We start from the raw sequence: 18844 nt of genomic DNA, 5'->3' as shown, positions 1-18844 counted from the left end.
TGGAGCTGGTCTGGGTAAGAAGGAGGAAGGACTCACCCATTACCACTCAGCGCCGTTTATCACGGCAAGAATCCTCTTTTTTGAGATTTAATTACAAGGTGAAATATGTCCGATTCTGTTATTCTGTTTTCCAGGGATCACAAAGAAGCCAAGCTACTGCAAATGTAAAACTCTTATGAGGATTAACGCTACCACCACAAGTTTTTTTATCACCTTAAGGCTGCTCTTCCCCTCAGACCCCCAGCAAAGGCTGGAGTCGCTACATCCTGGCGAAGGGAAATCCTTAACGTCTACCAAATGTGATGTGGAAACTGCAATAGTAAATAGTTTTTATTGCAGAGCTGTTCTTCCACTGCCTGTGTCTCCCCAAAAGCTACAAGCTGCAGGAGCAGTTGTATTTCACCCAGGCCTTCTCCCAGGCGCGGGCGGAGGGGGGGTAGGGGAGGGAGATGCTTTTATAAACCACAGAATGTGCTTCCTCCTTGGCATTGACTGTGCTTTTTATTTTTAACACCAAATAAATACAAAACAATCCAATAAAAAAAACCAAACAGCAGTAAATCTGAGAAGTCGGTCGCTTTTAAAAGCAATACTATTAACTAAGGGTAGGCCCCAAATATATGATTTTGGGAGAGAAAGAAAACCAACCCCTCCCCAGGACTGCAGTACAGATGGCTTTGCATAAAGGACTCCCTATTTCAACCAGGATTTTGGACAGCGGAGGCTGAAAGGACAGGTTTTTAGAAGGTACAAACAAGAGGCACTTAAATCTCAAAGGTTTTTTGATGAGCACTAGGGGTTTAACTACTTTATGTACTTTTGAAAGTATCTTCCTGAGATACCTCCTCCACTGATGGTGGAGGGACTCAGGAGAAACCGGTCTTTTGTGTGTCTCAGCAAAGAGTGAGATGGATGAATCTGGTCACAACAGTGTCAAAAACCCCTTGGCATCACTAAAACACACGGCTTTTCCAAAATTCCTCTGCTTTCACAGGGACCAGCCAGGCTCTCACCACCTCGAAGCTATTCTAGATGCCCAGTAACCCCTCTTTTTTTCCATTTTTATTTTTATAATCTTTGCCTTAGCGGCTTTCTCATTCCTCTTCATGCCAGTGAAACGCATGTGCCCAATGTAAATGGAGGACAGACAGGAATTTGGATCTGGTGACCAGGAAGAAGCAGTGGGGAAAAAAAAAATATCTTAATATCTGAGGCCATTGTTTCAATATTCTTGCTGAGTTTTCTCTGGTAAAGGACTGGGGCATTGGTTGCTGAGAGGGTCACACAGAGCAGTGTCTGTGTCTGCACACAGTCTCACCCTGACCTGGAAAATATACACTCTATTTATTTACTCTGCAGTTCATATCTCCTGTTAAGATTCCAACTCCCAAGTTTACAGCACGGGAATCCCATCCCAAATATTCCAAAACCGGTTAAAAATAAAACTTAAAAAATATATAGATATTAAAAAATACTTCCTTGCTTCTCAATGAAAGGAAAGGTGGTTTCTGGTCTCTTTGACTCAGGAAATTCTCTCTCCTCTGGAAAGCTCTTAGCTCTGGGGTGTCTCTTTGCAGAGGGACCGTGTTGTCCATGAGCTAAAACTTCTGCAGGAATTTGAGGACCAGGTCCCTCAGCTTCACCCTCAGAGGTTCATCGTTGTCACAGATGATGTGTGTGGAGTCCTCCTCGATCTGAATGAGGGTTTCTGCCTCCTGGAGGAGCACGATGTGGCCCTTGGCTGTGTCCTCCACCTTCACGTCACTGAAACCGTGCTGGATGCAGCCATGGGGAGGGAGTACAAGAGAGAGATGTTACTACAGCTCAGGAAAAGAGAGATGAAAGCCCAGGGAACAGCAGGGAGGAGAGGGGAGAATGGTTACAAAGTACTGAGTGCCATTGTGGATATTCCTAGATCTCTGGGATTTGCAGAGGGAACACCCACAGGATAAGCTAAATATGGTCCTCCTTACACAGATGGACAAACTACAGAGCAGAGAGGCTGAAGTCAGTGCTTTACAGATGGACAAACTACAGAGCAGAGAGGCTAAAGTCAGTGTTTTCCACCTGCTCTGGTGGGAGGTGTCCCTGTCCAGGGCAGGGGACTGGCACTGGATGATCTTTAAGGTCCCTTCCAACCCAAACCACACTGTGATTCTCTGTATCAGGAGGTGCCTCCACAGGGAATTCCTTCCATACTCATTGCAGGGACACACATCCCCACAAGTACATTCCCAGCTCCTTATCCCCTCTCCATCTCAAGCCACACCAACATTATTCTCCCCCTCCCTTCCAGCAAACCAGCACATTTCTGAGATGGACCTCGCTTGCCACCAAAAGGCTTATTACCTTCTCAAGGGTCTGCACAAACTGGTCCACAGGAATGGAGCCGCTCAGCAGTGGCTTCAAAGATTTACACTCTGGCACGTCGTCACTCACCCTCTTCCTCTTCTTGCTGGCAGGAGGTTGTGGAGGTTTTGGAGGGAGCTAATGGATGAGAAGGTGCACAGTAACGCCGTGAATCACATCAGTTTGGTAGAATTTAGTCAGAATAACAAGTACACGAGATAGAAAAGGAATACTGATGTTGCTTTCTGTGCTGAAGGGGAGAGGAGAAACCCAGCCCCAGGCTCCACTGCAGCTCTGCACACACAGGCCACCACTTACTTACACAAATAAATTAGCAGTTTTGGTTTCAATCTCCATCATCTTAGAATTTCTGTCAAATTCAGCTCTGTTCAAATTTCTGTCATCTTAAAAGGCCCGTCTGACTCAGTTCAAGACTGAAGCTTTCTATTTTAGCACTCGAGTACCCTGCAATATTTTCTAGAAGTCAATGCCTTGAAAATCACACTCTAAAAGACGCAACAGATTGAGAAACAGGCAAATTCAGAGCAAGCAACTACTCGGGGAACGAGAAAAATAGGTAATTTTTTTTTTCTCACTGGCCTCAGAAAAGCGAGTCTTTAGGAAGAACTTGAATACAGCCAAGGAGGAGTGAGAGATGCTGCAGTGCCTGAAAAATCACTGGAGTGTGATGTGGGTATAATTTGGTGCTGTTTCAGAGAGCTCTTGGCCTTCTCTGTCGGCAGGGAGGGGGAGGCAGGGCGAGCAGGGGCAGCAAACCCAGCACTCTGTGAGCATCTGGGCAAGGCAAGGGGTTAACTGAGCACTTCTGAAAGACCATTTCATGGGGATGAAAACCAGATTCCTCTAAAAAAAACGAAGAGTGGGGAAATTATCATGTCAAATGAACCTCCATCGTCCTGCGCCAAGTTAAGTTGGGTCGGGGAAGTGTCAGCACCGGTGTTTCCCAGCAAAGCTGCAACTCAGTCTCTGGGAAAAAGGTGCTGGGGAAAATTTCTCCAAAATTTTTGGCAGGGCCATTTGCCAGGGATGCGTCTGCACAACACACGGGGAATTTGCCTGAAGCAACCCCAGTTGCCTTGTAGCACCTTCCAGGTGACAGACTGGGCTCCTCTCAGCTCCCGTGTCTTTCCCATCACGGAGCATCGTGTCTGAACCTGCTGCTGTGATGTCCCCGTGCTTCTTCCAACAGCCAGGGAAGGGTGTTTGTCATCCTTGGGGGAGAAACACCACCTGCTCAGGCTCCAGTTCCACTCCCATGGTTCTGTGTTCGTAGATCGAGTTTTTGGGGCTTACAAACAGTTTCTGGAACTCCCAGAGGTCCCAGGCTCAGCCAGTACTGACAGATAGCGCTGTGCTGGCTTAACTCCATCCATTTATGAGGGCTCTGGCATTTTAAGCCAAGGTCTAAGATTATTTGGCACCAGGAATCAGAGTAGAGAAGAGAGTAAATGAACAACTCAGAGGAAAAAGCAGCCTCAAACCAACTGCATTGTGATACTTTAGTTTTTTCAGAGCTGCCTAGTGTTTCTAGGGAGCTGACTTGGAAAAAGTAGGACAGCCTGTCTGCTGTGCGTGGATATAAATCCTTAACCCATCTTTTTGTCCCTGCATTAAAGACATTACCATACTGGGCCCTCTTCTGAAGGGTTATGGAGAAAGAGGACCAGGACATCTGCTGCTGAGCAGGTCCACCAGCCACCACCTCCTTCTGCAGAGCCAGGAATTCTAATGCCAGGAATTCCAGTGTCAGCCTAAAGGAGGTGGTAGGAAGCGAGTGTACATTCTTAGTTTGTACAGGGATGCACAATCTGCTTTTTCGGGGAACAGGGCAACTTAAGGAAGAGAGTCTCTTCACATATTTTAGGTCATCTCTCTCCTCTGACCCTCAGCTCTCAGCCCACGAGAGGCTGACTGATGCTGATCCTGATGCACGGGTTATGGAAGACAGCAACGTGATTTGTAGCCTCTCCTCAGGAATAATCTCCCTTCCCCTTTTATCTTAGCCAGGCACGTGGCCAACAAAAAGAGGGTAGAGAGAGATTTATTTGCATCCTACTCTTTGCTCTAAGTGTAATTCCTCACTCGCACATGCCAGGACAAAGCATCTGACAAGGACTCCGCTCCGGTGGGGAAAGAGTTGTTGGAGGGGTTGCCTCAGGAGAACAGCTGGGGTCCCAGATGGCACGAAACCCGGTGTAAGGATATTTTTCTCCCTTTCCCATTATACCGTACCTGCAGCACATGCTTGTTGTCTTTGGTATGCAACACGGCAGAAACTGTTGCTAAGGAAATGCCAGGCTTAATCTCCAAGGGCACGAGTGAATCTGCAAGCTAAAGCAAAAGAAGGGGTTTTTGTTCAGCAAGTGATAATCTCAAAATTTGTATGAATCCAGCTGTGATTTAAATTGGCAGCGTGGTATTTTTAAACATGGACTAATGAACTGTAAACACAAACCCACTGATAGAAAGACAGAGCTCTCCCCTTACCTGCCTGGCTCTCCTTCTGCCTCTTAAAGCTACTGCCTTTCATACCATTATCAGAGCACCCCCAGGTTTCCAGCAATCAAGGCAAGGCTCACAAAATGTATTAAAGAGGAACCTGATTTAAAAGGGCATTAACTTTATTAATAACTTTGATTAATAAAACTCACAATGTAATTTGTCATTGTTATGTTTGTGATGTTGATGGACAATTAAATCAAAGCCAGTTTCCTTTCTGTTCCTTAGTGCCGGGCCATTCTGGATGCAAACAGCTGGAAAAAAAGGGTTTGTCCTTAAAAACCCACTGGATCTGTTGAATGGTTTGATATTTTTCCTTACAGAATGGCACAGAAACCCCTACACCACCTTTTGTATAATTCTTCTCTGAAAGAAGTAAAATTTAGTCTTGGCTCTAACTTTGAACTGATTGGCCATGTCCCAGGACCCTCAGCTCTGAGGGTGGTGGCAGTGATGGAGCGGGCAGCGCTGCTCCTGCAGGGACACGTGGAAGTTGGCAAGTGGGAAGCACCTCTCCCAGCCACGTTTCCAAAGGAACGTTGCAGAAACCAACGCTCACAAAACCAGAAAATCATTCCCTTTTTCCCAGATGACGATACACTGGAGAGCAGGTGCCCTGGAGTCCTGTCCAGGACTGCAGCCAGGATCTGGTCCTCAATAAACAGGTACCTGCACACCTTGGCCAGCAGCCCAAGCAGTTACCAAGAGTCACTCCCAGCCAAGCACCATCCTGGTGTTTGCTGTGGACCTGAAGGCAAGGATGCATGAACTGTGCTCTGTCTCTGTGGGGAAATACCAGAGGTGCCTCACAAAACAAAAGCTGGTGAGATGGCTCATGCGTTACACCGCTGGATGGGAGGACTTCTCAACTGTGAAGACAAGTAATTTTCTCAACAGTTGAACCAACAACCCATGCAGATCATCAACCCACCTCATATAGAAAGAGACTCTAGAAGATAAGCTTCATCTGAAGTCCATTCCCTTTCATCTTCAAACACACGGCACCTCCAGTTGGAGCCATGTATTAAGAAGAGCTTCACCTCCAGGTAAGTAAGTTCTTTTGAAACTTCAGCCATCTACTGTACCGCTTCCTCGGAGAACCAGCCATCACCATAGCCCCACCAGCTCACTTTAGGTCACCAGGGCCTCCCACGCATGAAAGGCAGGAAGAGAAACTGAATGGATTTTAGAAAAACACAGTATATTCCCATTTTGGACATCCTTCACCGTAAGCAAAGGCAGATTAAAGTCCTTACCAAAGACCATCTAGTGAATTTTCAACAGGATTCAAACCAGGAGAAGGACAGCACAGAAAAACTGAAGCTTGCCACTTCTCAAGAAACTTTAAGTTTATTTATTAAATTACATTTAGGTAGGTCATTGCTCTGTAACTGCAAAACTCTAATCCTTGTGACTACAGAAGCCACTGAACTCGACTTCAAAAAGCACTCACTACTGGCCTCATCCTTTTGCCATCAAAGCACTGAGAAGGTGTTTCTGTTGGCTTCAATGGCAGCAGAGTTCACCTACTTCTAATAACTTCTGACAATCTCACCGACCACCATCAAAGTTGCAGGAACATTTTGAGAGCGCCTCCTTGAAATAAAACACCTGGATAGAAGTTTGTGTGGGAAAAACACATGACATTTTTAAGGCTGCATTCAAATCCCCTAAATTTTGCACGTATTCAGAGTTGGTGGATTTTAGAAATCAAAATTTCATGGAGCAATTCAGATTGCTCTCTCTCTGGGACTCTGTTCAAGATCTTTAAAACAGGCAATTTGAATACAGCCTTTCGAGTTTGTTGTTGAAGGCTAAGAGAATGAAAATATAATGATAATTATTGCTTCAGATTTCCCCATGGACCTAAAAATAGTAATACTTTCAGCAGTATGTTATGATGCACTTTGCAGTGGTCAAAGGCACTTTCCATTCCCACCACCTGCCAGAGGAAGATCAATACAAAACAGGCTCTAATGAAGAATACATGGCAAGAGGACAAACACTGTAATGAGCCAGATCCTCAGAAAACAGAAAGCTGCTTAGAATCTGAGCCTTCTTTTGCCACTGAGATACTTGGATATTAACATTTATGCAGGTTTTAACCACACGGTTGGTAAACAGCAATTTTAATTGTTAACAGTCAAAAAGACAGTAAGACAGCCATTTGTTTTTATTTTCTCTAAGATATTGCTTCATCTCACAGCCCTCTCCATATTGCAGCCAATCCTTCTATTATAGAAGTTCACTGACCCAAACCCAAAAGGTCATTTAATCACATCCAGCAATTCACCCACCAAGACCAGCCTGTGCTGCTACACTCCTTTCAACTGACCTCCCGCACACACAAATCACACAACTCTCCCAAAATGCTGGATTAAAGAAACCCTTTGCAGAGAGATAGCAAATCTTGTCTCTACTCCAAGCAATGCCAACTCCACCGCTTCCCCCTCGCAAGCTCTTCCAAACTTTAATTTTCCTTGCGGCCAGAAAGCCGTGTCTTATTTCAAGGTTGAATTTGCCCAGCTTTCAGTCCCTGCATCTTGTTATGCCTTTTGTCTGCAAGATTGAAAAGCCCCCCACTACGCAAGAATAAATGCTTCTTCCTTCCAGTCATTATCAGGAGCCTGATGCCACATGCTGGCACCGGAGAAGTCACGAAAGCAGAGACGCACGGCGCTGAGCATGAACATGGCATTAATCAGTCCCCTGCCTATGGCTGAGCACTTGGGCTGCTTCAAGACAAACTCCTGTGGGTACGTGCACTGGGTAGTTCATTTTTTTTGAAACCCCCTCCTGCTAAGGAAAGTTTAAAACGGAGACCAACCAAAAAAACAAACTCTCAGTAGTCTGAAACCACGAGTGTTGACGTGAACCTGGTATGAGTTGAGGGAGAGAAGAGTCAGCCTGGGAAGTTCTGCTCCCATCCGTCCACCTGTGCTCCTACAGAGAAAAGACTTTTTTACCATAAACTGTGGTTGAATCTTCCATGTAGGATTGTATTTTCCACAACAAAATGAGACCCGACACATACTATGTGAGCCCGACCACTGTTGTTGGCCAAACTACGGCTGTTTCTAAAGAAGAAGAATGCACACAGGTCAGGTTACTCTGAAGTCTCTCTTGAGGTCTTCACTGGGGACAACTCTCCCTAGGCTTTAGGTCACACACTGTCTTCAGTGACCAGCCCAAAATCCTCTCGTGGGCAATAAAGAGCTGAACAACGCCTGAGGATGGGATCTAAAACTCCTACTGTTAAAAAAAAAATGAGGCTGAATGATCAGTGAATAAAATCAGGAAAGGAGCAGGATTTTAGCACACATGGTCTTGGTCCTGAGGAGGATTTTCCCAGGCACAGACACACACAGATATGCACCAGCCAGTATTTTAACATCCCAGTTGGAGCTATACTGGCCGTGGTGATGACCAGTGATTTCCTCTTAGGTTTTTGGGACACAGAATCACAGAATCACAGAATGCTATGGGGTTGGAAGGGACCTCTGGAGATCATCCAGTCCAACCCCCTGCCAAAGCAGGTCCACCCAGAGCAAGTTGGACAGGAACCCATCCATGTGGGGTTGGAATGTCTCCAGAGAAGGAGACTCCAACACCTCTCTGGGCAGCCTCTGCCAGGACTCTGCTACCCTCAAAGGAAAGAAGTTCCTCCTCATGTTGAGATGGAACTTTTTAAGTTCAAGTTTGTGCCTTTTACCTCTTGTCCTGTCCCTGGGCACCACTGAAAAAAGACTGGCCCAAACTTCTCCCTTTTTCCTCTTCCCCTCCAAATTTTTATAAGTGAATCAGTTCTTGGCTTAGACTAGAGAAGGTGCAGAAAGATCAACCCAGCAGGGAGAGCTCAAGCCTGAATGGAGTGAGGTGAGCTGGACCTTCACCCCCCAGGACTGGATGGAGCAAAGGGGAACAAACAGGAGCACAGCAAAGGTTATGAATAATTAAAATCCCCTTCACTTTTAAGATCTGAAACTCACTGGTGTGTACACCAGATTATCACATGTGTATTTAGAAAGGGACACAGCTGGGTTTTTACATCAAATGTGTATTTTCCAGATTTGCAAATTGTGCATAAATGTATGATTAGAAGTAGGAGCCAGAGTTGCAGCTCTGGATCAAACCAGAGAAATCAAAGACGTGGAACAGAGCTGTGAAACCACTGGGCAGGGCAGACCAACTATGAACTCAACACATTGCAAGTCCTTAGAGAAAATAAAGAAAGAATAAAGCTGCAGTATATTCCTTGGGGCAGGGATGAGTTTTGTTCAGTGCCTTTGCAATACCCAGTGCTCAGAAATCCTACTAAAGGGTCTATTAATCACGCTGCTATACGGCAATAATTAAATGGAAGGGAAATGTTAAAAAATCATCAAAAGTGGATCACATGTGACAAACACAACAGCTTTCTCTGATATGACAACTGCTGAGGGAATTGGGGCAGCCACAGTCTGTGCTTCACGAAGCACTAGGAAAGTACCACATGGGAAATCACAAACTGTGCATTTCTACAACAGCCCTGAGGTGGGGAAAGCGTTGGTTAAAACAAAGGTATCCTCCAACAACTACCGTGCTGTTGTAGCAATTCCTGAAGGATCAGCCTTGAGCCTACTCCCACCCAATTTTTATTAATGACCTCAGCACAGAATGAAGAGAACTTCAGAAGTCGCCACCGAAGTTTGTAGAGGAACCCTTAATAGAAAGAAATCAGGTGATTGCAGAGAAAGAACTCGATGACCTCAAGAAGGGAAGTGAGAAAAACAAGATGAAATTCAACAGCATGAAATGCAAGGCCAGGGACTGGGCTAATACTAAGAATTTTTCCTGTGAGCTGGCAGCTGCTGGAAACGACAAAGGTGAAGGGTCCATGTTTATTAGTCCATCCCATGAGAACTCAAGAGTCATAAATGTGACACAGCCACAAAGAAGCTAAATGCGACTCCAGAAAATATCAGGTAATTCTGGAAGAGATGAGCTTTTGCTATTATATCAGGCCCAGCAAAATCTCATCTGAACTACTTGTAAATTGTGGGTAATTTAAGTTCAAGTAAGATATACTGAAGGGCAGATTAGGGCAGGAGAAGCTGTCTTGTAAGAGGAAACTAAATATCTTGGCTTGTTTAGCCTGGCAAAAAGAAAGGCGAAAGGAGAATTTGATTATTCTACATAAACACCACAGGGAAAATACCAACAAAAGAGAAAATCTATTTATGCTGAAACATGACGTTAAGAATAAGGATGTGCAGACCAGCCAAGAATAAGCGTAGGCTGGAAATTAGGATGTTTGTAGCCGAGACCGTGGGGGTTTGCACAGCATTCTAGTGGGAACAGCAGGGGCAAAAGTCTTCACAATTTGAAGCTGGTGCCTTACATTTTATGAGTCACATTATAAACACTATTACTAACTGCAGCTGGGTTCTGGCCACGTAACCCACAAGGGCACTTCCATTTCTAGGTGGAAATGATTGCTTACAGCCTCGGAGCTTGCCAGGTAGGAAGAGATTACCACCCAGATCCTAGCCCCTAAGGAGGATGCAATTCGTATGCGACAGAAAAATAATCCTCTCCCAATTTTTAGAGAAACTCAAAGATTTTAAGATCTGCCTGACTTCAGAGGGAGTCTACCAGCTCCTGCCGATCCCAAAGGTTTTTACAATAAGCAGTCCTTGGCAAAATGTGAACTGAGAACAAGCTGCCTCATCCTCCATCCCTCCGCTCACCTCACTACTCACACACATCATCTGGATCCAGAAAAACATCTTCCTCATGTACCTTTAATAGGAAAAGAGTGACCAAATATTCCACATGGTTAAAAGCTGTGCAATAGCCCTTTCACAAGCAGGGATGGTCCGTATAGTCAGTTTTGGAAACAGAAATATAAACATGGTCTTCATCCTGTGGCAATCTTTGGAAAGGAAGACAATTTACGTCCCCTCCTACCTCCCTGCCTCCCCTCATCCCTTCATTATTCAAATACCAGGAGCTCTTGTTCTCCAATCACTGGAAATCAGACACAGAACTGCACAAGAGATGACAGTGTGGGCAGAAATCTCAAACAGATTCATCCCTGGCTTTATACCATCTGCTAAATCGGGCAGAGCCTGAGTGCAGGAAGCCTGCAACTATCAGATCCTGCAGAGGAAGCAAGAAGGTACCTGGTCAAACACACACACCGAGGGGGAAAGGTCTAAAGATTTAAATATGCCTGTGGAGTAAGTGTTCATGACCAGCAAGCACATTAAACAGCACAAGGATGCTGCAGGCCATTTGTGCAGCAGAATGGAAATTGGGGACTCTTTTTAATGAGACTTAAAGGAACAAGGGCATCTCCAACAGAGAAGAACAAACATCCTAGAGCTAAGGGCATCCATATAATCATTAGTGGGTGATCTGAGTCATGTCTTGTTGGGGTTTCGGCCTCAGATTTTATAGAATCCAAGTGTTTTAAATGGGATGATTAAATTGCTAAATTAACCCTAACTTAATGGATCTTTCAGTCTCTGTGGGTCTCCTACAATTCTCTCTGGAGTGGATTGTAAAGTCTCATTAACTTTGGTGGATGAAGAATCATGCCATAAATATCTAGGTTTTGATATTACTGCTTGCAAATGCCAACACCTTAGTTTTACTCTTCCATAGAGCCAACATCCAGTGGAGAAATAAAACAAGGTGACGGGGGTACTTCTGCAGTTTTGAGCAATGAAACAAACCCCTTCTTTTCCATGTACCTGCTCCATGTTCAACTAAGAGACCAGCACTCCAGATCGACGTGAGGAACATTGCCCCCAAAGCCTGGAAATCAAACCAGAAAGACTTGTACTGACCAACCAACGGGAAATAATCCTGGGTGGGATTATAAATAGTCTCAGTACTAAAGCTAACCCCTGGCTTGTGGCCAATCCTGTGCCAAGAGACAGTTTTAAGGAGGTATTTAAGGAGTGTAATGAAGTAGATTTATGGGTGTTTAATGAAGCTCTTCCCCAGTACGCTGCACAGCCCGGGAGCAGGCAGGAAACTGCTATTTGAGGAACTTATGGGAGGACATTGGAAACCAGAAGCAGGAGAAGCAGAAATCAGCCTCAAACTTGAATGAAAAACGCCAGGCATGGCAAGCAAGGACATCAAATATCTTCAGAGTAAAGGCAAGCATCTTTCAGATGCAAAAGATGAGTCATTTGAAAGACATGAAAAGGCCATCAATAAAGATATTCAAAATATATGAAGTTTATGGGTCAGAATGTGGGGTCAGCAAAGTAAGCCGAGGGTTAGAAGAAAAACAAGAACTCAAACTCTTTAATCCCTGACAAATGGAAGGAAGTTGGAGAGGTAAGATGAAAGCCATGTTTTGCCTTTCTTTCTCTCAAAAAGGAATTGGCAAGATCCTACATGGAAAGAGAAGTCAAAATAAGAAAAGGGGAGGGTGGAGTGAAAGCTACATAATTCTAATGGGCTGCCAAGTGGCTGCTTTCCTAATTCTTCTCTGCAATAGTTCCTTATAATTTTACTTCATGTCGGGCTGTGCATTGCCCATTCACACTCTCCTGTACCGGCCTGTGTCCTGAAGAACTTGTGAATAGAGTATTTTAGCAACACAGGGCCCTCACTGAAGTCAGCCTGCTGCCGAAATCAAGTGATCCGCACCATTGTTCAGCTGTAATTAAACTGGAGGCACACGTCGTCACTCACCCTCTTCCTCTTCTTGCTGGCAGGAGGTTGTGGAGGTTTTGGAGGGAGCTAATGGATGAGAAGGTGCACAGTAACGCCGTGAATCACATCAGTTTGGTAGAATTTAGTCAGAATAACAAGTACACGAGATAGAAAAGGAATACTGATGTTGCTTTCTGTGCTGAAGGGGAGAGGAGAAACCCAGCCCCAGGCTCCACTGCAGCTCTGCACACACAGGCCACCACTTACTTACACAAATAAATTAGCAGTTTTGGTTTCAATCTCCATCATCTTAGAATTTCTGTCAAATTCAGCTCTGTTCAAATTTCTGTCATCTTAAAAGGCCCGTCTGACTCAGTTCAAGACTGAAGCTTTCTATTTTAGCACTCGAGTACCCTGCAATATTTTCTAGAAGTCAATGCCTTGAAAATCACACTCTAAAAGACGCAACAGATTGAGAAACAGGCAAATTCAGAGCAAGCAACTACTCGGGGAACGAGAAAAATAGGTAATTTTTTTTTTCTCACTGGCCTCAGAAAAGCGAGTCTTTAGGAAGAACTTGAATACAGCCAAGGAGGAGTGAGAGATGCTGCAGTGCCTGAAAAATCACTGGAGTGTGATGTGGGTATAATTTGGTGCTGTTTCAGAGAGCTCTTGGCCTTCTCTGTCGGCAGGGAGGGGGAGGCAGGGCGAGCAGGGGCAGCAAACCCAGCACTCTGTGAGCATCTGGGCAAGGCAAGGGGTTAACTGAGCACTTCTGAAAGACCATTTCATGGGGATGAAAACCAGATTCCTCTAAAAAAAACGAAGAGTGGGGAAATTATCATGTCAAATGAACCTCCATCGTCCTGCGCCAAGTTAAGTTGGGTCGGGGAAGTGTCAGCACCGGTGTTTCCCAGCAAAGCTGCAACTCAGTCTCTGGGAAAAAGGTGCTGGGGAAAATTTCTCCAAAATTTTTGGCAGGGCCATTTGCCAGGGATGCGTCTGCACAACACACGGGGAATTTGCCTGAAGCAACCCCAGTTGCCTTGTAGCACCTTCCAGGTGACAGACTGGGCTCCTCTCAGCTCCCGTGTCTTTCCCATCACGGAGCATCGTGTCTGAACCTGCTGCTGTGATGTCCCCGTGCTTCTTCCAACAGCCAGGGAAGGGTGTTTGTCATCCTTGGGGGAGAAACACCACCTGCTCAGGCTCCAGTTCCACTCCCATGGTTCTGTGTTCGTAGATCGAGTTTTTGGGGCTTACAAACAGTTTCTGGAACTCCCAGAGGTCCCAGGCTCAGCCAGTACTGACAGATAGCGCTGTGCTGGCTTAACTCCATCCATTTATGAGGGCTCTGGCATTTTAAGCCAAGGTCTAAGATTATTTGGCACCAGGAATCAGAGTAGAGAAGAGAGTAAATGAACAACTCAGAGGAAAAAGCAGCCTCAAACCAACTGCATTGTGATACTTTAGTTTTTTCAGAGCTGCCTAGTGTTTCTAGGGAGCTGACTTGGAAAAAGTAGGACAGCCTGTCTGCTGTGCGTGGATATAAATCTTTAACCCATCTTTTTGTCCCTGCATTAAAGACATTACCATACTGGGCCCTCTTCTGAAGGGTTATGGAGAAAGAGGACCAGGACATCTGCTGCTGAGCAGGTCCACCAGCCACCACCTCCTTCTGCAGAGCCAGGAATTCTAATGCCAGGAATTCCAGTGTCAGCCTAAAGGAGGTGGTAGGAAGCGAGTGTACATTCTTAGTTTGTACAGGGATGCACAATCTGCTTTTTCGGGGAACAGGGCAACTTAAGGAAGAGAGTCTCTTCACATATTTTAGGTCATCTCTCTCCTCTGACCCTCAGTTCTCAGCCCACGAGAGGCTGACTGATGCTGATCCTGATGCACGGGTTATGGAAGACAGCAACGTGATTTGTAGCCTCTCCTCAGGAATAATCTCCCTTCCCCTTTTATCTTAGCCAGGCACGTGGCCAACAAAAAGAGGGTAGAGAGAGATTTATTTGCATCCTACTCTTTGCTCTAAGTGTAATTCCTCACTCGCACATGCCAGGACAAAGCATCTGACAAGGACTCCGCTCCGGTGGGGAAAGAGTTGTTGGAGGGGTTGCCTCAGGAGAACAGCTGGGGTCCCAGATGGCACGAAACCCGGTGTAAGGATATTTTTCTCCCTTTCCCATTATACCGTACCTGCAGCACATGCTTGTTGTCTTTGGTATGCAACACGGCAGAAACTGTTGCTAAGGAAATGCCAGGCTTAATCTCCAAGGGCACGAGTGAATCTGCAAGCTAAAGCAAAAGAAGGGTTTTTTGTTCAGCAAGTGATAATCTCAAAATTTGTATGAATCCAGCTGTGATTTAAATTGGCAGCATGGTATTTTTAAACATGGACTAATGAACTGTAAACACAAACCCACTGATAGAAAGACAGAGCTCTCCCCTCACCTGCCTGGCTCTCCTTCTGCCTCTTAAAGCTACTGCCTTTCATACCATTATCAGAGCACCCCCAGGTTTCCAGCAATCAAGGCAAGGCTCACAAAATGTATTAAAGAGGAACCTGATTTAAAAGGGCATTAACTTTATTAATAACTTTGATTAATAAAACTCACAATGTAATTTGTCATTGTTATGTTTGTGATGTTGATGGACAATTAAATCAAAGCCAGTTTCCTTTCTGTTCCTTAGTGCCGGGCCATTCTGGATGCAAACAGCTGGAAAAAAAGGGTTTGTCCTTAAAAACCCACTGGATCTGTTGAATGGTTTGATATTTTTCCTTACAGAATGGCACAGAAACCCCTACACCACCTTTTGTATAATTCTTCTCTGAAAGAAGTAAAATTTAGTCTTGGCTCTAACTTTGAACTGATTGGCCATGTCCCAGGACCCTCAGCTCTGAGGGTGGTGGCAGTGATGGAGCGGGCAGCGCTGCTCCTGCAGGGACACGTGGAAGTTGGCAAGTGGGAAGCACCTCTCCCAGCCACGTTTCCAAAGGAACGTTGCAGAAACCAACGCTCACAAAACCAGAAAATCATTCCCTTTTTCCCAGATGACGATACACTGGAGAGCAGGTGCCCTGGAGTCCTGTCCAGGACTGCAGCCAGGATCTGGTCCTCAATAAACAGGTACCCACACACCTTGGCCAGCAGCCCAAGCAGTTACCAAGAGTCACTCCCAGCCAAGCACCATCCTGGTGTTTGCTGTGGACCTGAAGGCAAGGATGCATGAACTGTGCTCTGTCTCTGTGGGGAAATACCAGAGGTGCCTCACAAAACAAAAGCTGGTGAGATTGCCCATGCGTTACACCGCTGGATGGGAAGACTTTTCAACTGTGAAGACAAGTAATTTTCTCAACAGTTGAACCAACAACCCATGCAGATCATCAACCCACCTCATATAGAAAGAGACTCTAGAAGATAAGCTTCATCTGAAGTCCATTCCCTTTCATCTTCAAACACACGGCACCTCCAGTTGGAGCCATGTATTAAGAAGAGCTTCACCTCCAGGTAAGTAAGTTCTTTTGAAACTTCAGCCATCTACTGTACCGCTTCCTCGGAGAACCAGCCATCACCATAGCCCCACCAGCTCACTTTAGCTCACCAGGGCCTCCCACGCATGAAAAGCAGGAAGAGAAACTGAATGGATTTTAGAAAAACACAGTATATTCCCATTTTGGACATCCTTCACCGTAAGCAAAGGCAGATTAAAGTCCTTACCAAAGACCATCTAGTGAATTTTCAACAGGATTCAAACCAGGAGAAGGACAGCACAGAAAAACTGAAGCCTGCCACTTCTCAAGAAACTTCAGGCTTATTTATTAAATTACATTTAGGTAGGTCATTGCTCTGTAACTGCAAAACTCTAATCCTTGTGACTACAGAAGCAACTGAACTCGACTTCAAAAAGCACTCACTAACTGGCCTCATCCTTTTGCCATCAAAGCACTGAGAAGGTGTTTCTGTTGGCTTCAATGGCAGCAGAGTTCACCTACTTCTAATAACTTCTGAAAATCTCACCGACCACCATCAAAGTTGCAGGAACATTTTGAGAGCGCCTCCTTGAAATAAAACACCTGGATAGAAGTTTGTGTGGGAAAAACACATGACATTTTTAAGGCTGCATTCAAATCCCCTAAATTTTGCACGTATTCAGAGTTGGTGGATTTTAGAAATCAAAATTTCATGGAGCAATTCAGATTGCTCTCTCTCTGGGACTCTGTTCAAGATCTTTAAAACAGGCAATTTGAATACAGCCTTTCGAGTTTGTTGTTGAAGGCTAAGAGAATGAAAATATAATGATAATTATTGCTTCAGATTTCCCCATGGACCTAAAAATAGTAATACTTTCAGCAGTATGTTATGATGCACTTTGCAGTGGTCAAAGGCACTTTCCATTCCCACCACCTGCCAGAGGAAGATCAATACAAAACAGGCTCTAATGAAGAATACATGGCAAGAGGACAAACACTGTAATGAGATAGATCCTCAGAAAACAGAAAGCTGCTTAGAATCTGAGCCTTCTTTTGCCACTGAGATACTTGGATATTAACATTTATGCAGGTTTTAACCACACGGTTGGTAAACAGCAATTTTAATTGTTAACAGTCAAAAAGACAGTAAGACAGCCATTTGTTTTTATTTTCTCTAAGATATTGCTTCATCTCACAGCCCTCTCCATATTGCAGCCAATCCTTCTATTATAGAAGTTCACTGACCCAAACCCAAAAGGTCATTTAATCACATCCAGCAATTCACCCACCAAGACCAGCCTGTGCTGCTACACTCCTTTCAACTGACCTCCCGCACACACAAATCACACAACTCTCCCAAAATGCTGGATTAAAGAAACCCTTTGCAGAGAGATAGCAAATCTTGTCTCTACTCCAAGCAATGCCAACTCCACCGCTTCCCCCTCGCAAGCTCTTCCAAACTTTAATTTTCCTTGCGGCCAGAAAACCGTGTCTTATTTCAAGGTTGAATTTGCCCAGCTTTCAGTCCCTGCATCTTGTTATGCCTTTTGTCTGCAAGATTGAAAAGCCCCCCACTACGCAAGAATAAATGCTTCTTCCTTCCAGTCATTATCAGGAGCCTGATGCCACATGCTGGCACCGGAGAAGTCACGAAAGCAGAGACGCACGGCGCTGAGCATGAACATGGCATTAATCAGTCCCCTGCCTATGGCTGAGCACTTGGGCTGCTTCAAGACAAACTCCTGTGGGTACGTGCACTGGGTAGTTCATTTTTTTTGAAACCCCCTCCTGCTAAGGAAAGTTTAAAACGGAGACCAACCAAAAAAACAAACTCTCAGTAGTCTGAAACCACGAGTGTTGACGTGAACCTGGTATGAGTTGAGGGAGAGAAGAGTCAGCCTGGGAAGTTCTGCTCCCATCCGTCCACCTGTGCTCCTACAGAGAAAAGACTTTTTTACCATAAACTGTGGTTGAATCTTCCATGTAGGATTGTATTTTCCACAACAAAACGAGCCCCGACACATACTATGTGAGCCCGACCACTGTTGTTGGCCAAACCACGGCTGTTTGTAAAGAAGAAGAATGCACACAGGTCAGGTTACTCTGAAGTCTCTCTTGAGGTCTTCACTGGGGACAACTCTCCCTAGGCTTTAGGTCACACACTGTCTTCAGTGACCAGCCCAAAGTCCTCTCGTGGGCAATGAAGAGCTGAACAATGACTGAGGATGGGATCTAAAACTCCTACTGTTAAAAAAAAATGAGGCTGAATGATCAGTGAATAAAATCAGGAAAGGAGCAGGATTTTAGCACACATGGTCTTGGTCCTGAGGAGGATTTTCCCAGGCACAGACACACACAGATATGCACCAGCCAGTATTTTAACATCCCAGTTGGAGCTAGACTGGCCGTGGTGACTCCCAGTGATTTCCTCTTAGGTTTTTGGGCCACCTCTCCAAACTTCTCCCTTTTTCCTTTGGGGTTGGAAGGGACCTCTGGAGATCATCCAGTCCAACCCCCTGCCAAAGCAGGTCCACCCAGAGCAAGTTGGACAGGAACCCATCCATGTGGGGTTGGAATGTCTCCAGAGAAGGAGACTCCAACACCTCTCTGGGCAGCCTCTGCCAGGACTCTGCTACCCTCAAAGGAAAGAAGTTCCTCCTCATGTTGAGATGGAACTTTTTAAGTTCAAGTTTGTGCCTTTTACCTCTTGTCCTGTCCCTGGGCACCACTGAAAAAAGACTGGCCCAAACTTCTCCCTTTTTCCTCTTCCCCTCCAAATTTTTATAAGTGAATCAGTTCTTGGCTTAGACTAGAGAAGGTGCAGGAAGATCAACCCAGCAG

The 18844-nt window shown here is 45.2% G+C and overlaps 1 protein-coding gene across 1 annotated transcript in view; it reads right to left on the bottom strand.

Moving 5' to 3' along the window:
• Positions 1–482: 482 nt before the first annotated feature.
• INTS9 (integrator complex subunit 9) overlaps positions 483–18844 on the bottom strand; it is an 85995-nt gene continuing 67633 nt past the window's right edge. The window contains exons 15-17 of the mRNA XM_014947675.1: positions 14728–14826; positions 2350–2487; positions 483–1775 (exon numbers count right to left, since the gene is read on the bottom strand). Coding sequence (XP_014803161.1) covers positions 1599–1775; positions 2350–2487; positions 14728–14826 — 414 coding nt within the window. The 3' untranslated portion in view covers positions 483–1598. The remainder of the gene's footprint in view (positions 1776–2349; positions 2488–14727; positions 14827–18844) is intronic.

Source organism: Calidris pugnax, unplaced genomic scaffold (assembly GCF_001431845.1).
Source record: "Calidris pugnax isolate Ruff unplaced genomic scaffold, ASM143184v1 scaffold154, whole genome shotgun sequence".
Classification (NCBI taxonomy): domain Eukaryota; kingdom Metazoa; phylum Chordata; class Aves; order Charadriiformes; family Scolopacidae; genus Calidris; species Calidris pugnax.
Note: the sequence above shows the minus strand (reverse complement) of the source record. Positions and strands in the feature narration are given on the sequence as shown.